General features: G+C 48.1%; 1 protein-coding gene across 1 annotated transcript in view; it reads left to right on the top strand.

Annotated features, from left to right (window-relative positions):
- LOC114028523 (rho guanine nucleotide exchange factor 10-like protein) overlaps positions 1-2131 on the top strand; it is a 101278-nt gene that overhangs the window by 57348 nt on the left and 41799 nt on the right. Inside the window, exon 16 of the mRNA XM_027842792.1 lies at positions 234-379. Within this exon, the coding sequence (XP_027698593.1) occupies positions 234-379 (146 nt within the window). The remainder of the gene's footprint in view (positions 1-233; positions 380-2131) is intronic.

The raw sequence follows: 2131 nt of genomic DNA, 5'->3' as shown, positions 1-2131 counted from the left end.
CTGACATCCTGTGTCCTAAGGGCCCTCCCAGCTCTGACATCCTGTGTTCCAAGTTTCCTCCCAGCTCTGACATCCTGTGTTCTAAGGGCCCTCCCAGCTCTGACATCCTGTCTTCCAAGTTTCCTCCCAGTTCTAACATTCTACATTCTAAGGATTCTTCCATCTCCAACATATTCTGTTCTCAAGTTTCAGTTCTGACATTTTCTAAGCCCATAATCTTTTTTCTCCCCCAGGGGGCCTGTGGGAGATGGAGAGTCCACCAACCTGCTTGAGTGTGGGCCCTGGCCCCATTCGTACCCTGCTGAGCCTGGAGGATGCTGTGTGGGCCAGTTGTGGGCACCAGGTCACTGTGTTGGACGCTACCACTTTGCAGACTCAGGTATCAACCCCTGTCTCCTGCTTCATTTCCTCTCTCCCTAAACTCTAGCTTGTGGGGCTGGTTTTCCAGCCCTTTGGTAAGCTTGCTTTTCTTCATCCCCTAGCAGTGAGCAATAGCTGTGTCATAATTAATCTTTGTATCTCCTTCCTCAGCAGCTTAGGGCTCTACACAGGCTAGGTACATAATCACAGCTTAGTGATTCTGGAACCATTAGGTTCTAGCTTAGTGTCTGCTGTTCTACTTGGAGAGGGTGCTGGGTTTGGAGCCAGAGGCCTTGGGCTTCCATCCGGGCTCTGCTGTTTGCATTTCCTCATCCTTGACTCAATTGTTCACTCTGTAAACTAAAGTTAGACAAGACAATTTGTGCAGCAACATTAATTAGGCACCTACTATGTGCAAAGCGTTGTGGTAAGTCCATCAGCTATCTTGCCTTTGCTAAGTGCCTATAATGGGCCTAAGCACTGGGGAGAAAAGACAAAGACAAACTTAGAATCTGCTGTAGGGATAAGACACATTCACAGTTAATATAATGCAGGGTGGGGAGCTCACACACATCTCAGACTGACACAACTCCAGGAAATTTGGGGAGGACGAGGGCACTCACTGTTTGGGTAAATTCCGTAAATCTTTTGATCTGTTTCTGAGTTTTATTCCACAAAGGGAGGAGAGTGATGAGCAGATCCCTGGTTGGCATTCCCTATTCCATACCTCAAGGCCTCCTTGGTTCTCTCCAGGTCCTTTCTGGTGTTTGTCCAGTAGGAAGAAGTCCCTGGATGGAGAGCATCAGGCCACCTTCCTCCATTGGTATAGCTCACAGCTATCCCGGAGCTGGGGGTTGGGGCTGGACTTGCCAGGGGCTCCTTGGGCAGTTGTCCTCCTAGTGTCTCCTAAGATAGTCTAGAGGGATTTACGGACTATTGGGATCCTGTTGGTGTTATCAGGACAGCTCTGAAAGTAGAAGCAGCAGCAGCAGGGCTGAGAGAGATAGGAAGGCTCAGAGAGGTCTAGGATAATTGGAAAAGATCCTCTAGTTTTCTCCCCCTCATACCTACCCACCATTTTATAGGTAAGAATACCAGAGAAGTCACTTCCCTAAGGTCACTGAGGTAGCAGAGCTGAGATTCGAACTCAGCTCCTTGGACTCCCAGTGCAGGTTTTTCCTGTGTTATCATGTTGTCTCTGGAGAGCAAGTTTCTGAGCTTTCTGCACCCTTATAACTCTCTCCCCTTAACTAAGATTTCAGACTTGCTTCTTTGTTATTTCCATGTTCAAGAGCAGATCCCAGGGAGGATTTCTGTCACCTCACCCATAACCCTCATTGTCCCCCTCTTGCCCCCAGCTGCTAACAGTTGGTTTTAGAAGGAGACAACGTTGCTTCTCTCTCTCTCTCTCTTTCTCTCTCTCTCTCTCTCTCTCTCTCTCTCTCTCTCTCTCTCTCTCTTTTTCTTTCGCTTTCTTCCTGTCCTTGGCAGGTAAGCAAAGGAGATGTTGGTTTTCCATGCACAGATGTTCTAGGGCTGATCTGCATCTGACTCAGTTTCTTCACCTTTGACTTTTAGCATCTTTGAAATCCGCCTGTCCAAGGGGAACCCTTTCCTCCATTTAGAATTTTAGAATGTCAAGGAGGTTTTTTGAAGAAGAGAATGTCAGAACTGGGAGGGGCCTTGGAGCACAGAATGTCAGAGCTGGGAGGGGCCTTGGAGCACAGAATGTCAGAGCTAGGAGGCCCTTAGAATACAGAATATTAGAGCT

Source organism: Vombatus ursinus, unplaced genomic scaffold, assembly GCF_900497805.2.
Source record: "Vombatus ursinus unplaced genomic scaffold, bare-nosed wombat genome assembly UNPS02014884.1, whole genome shotgun sequence".
NCBI classification, from domain to species: domain Eukaryota; kingdom Metazoa; phylum Chordata; class Mammalia; order Diprotodontia; family Vombatidae; genus Vombatus; species Vombatus ursinus.
This window is presented reverse-complemented; position numbering and strand designations above follow the sequence as displayed.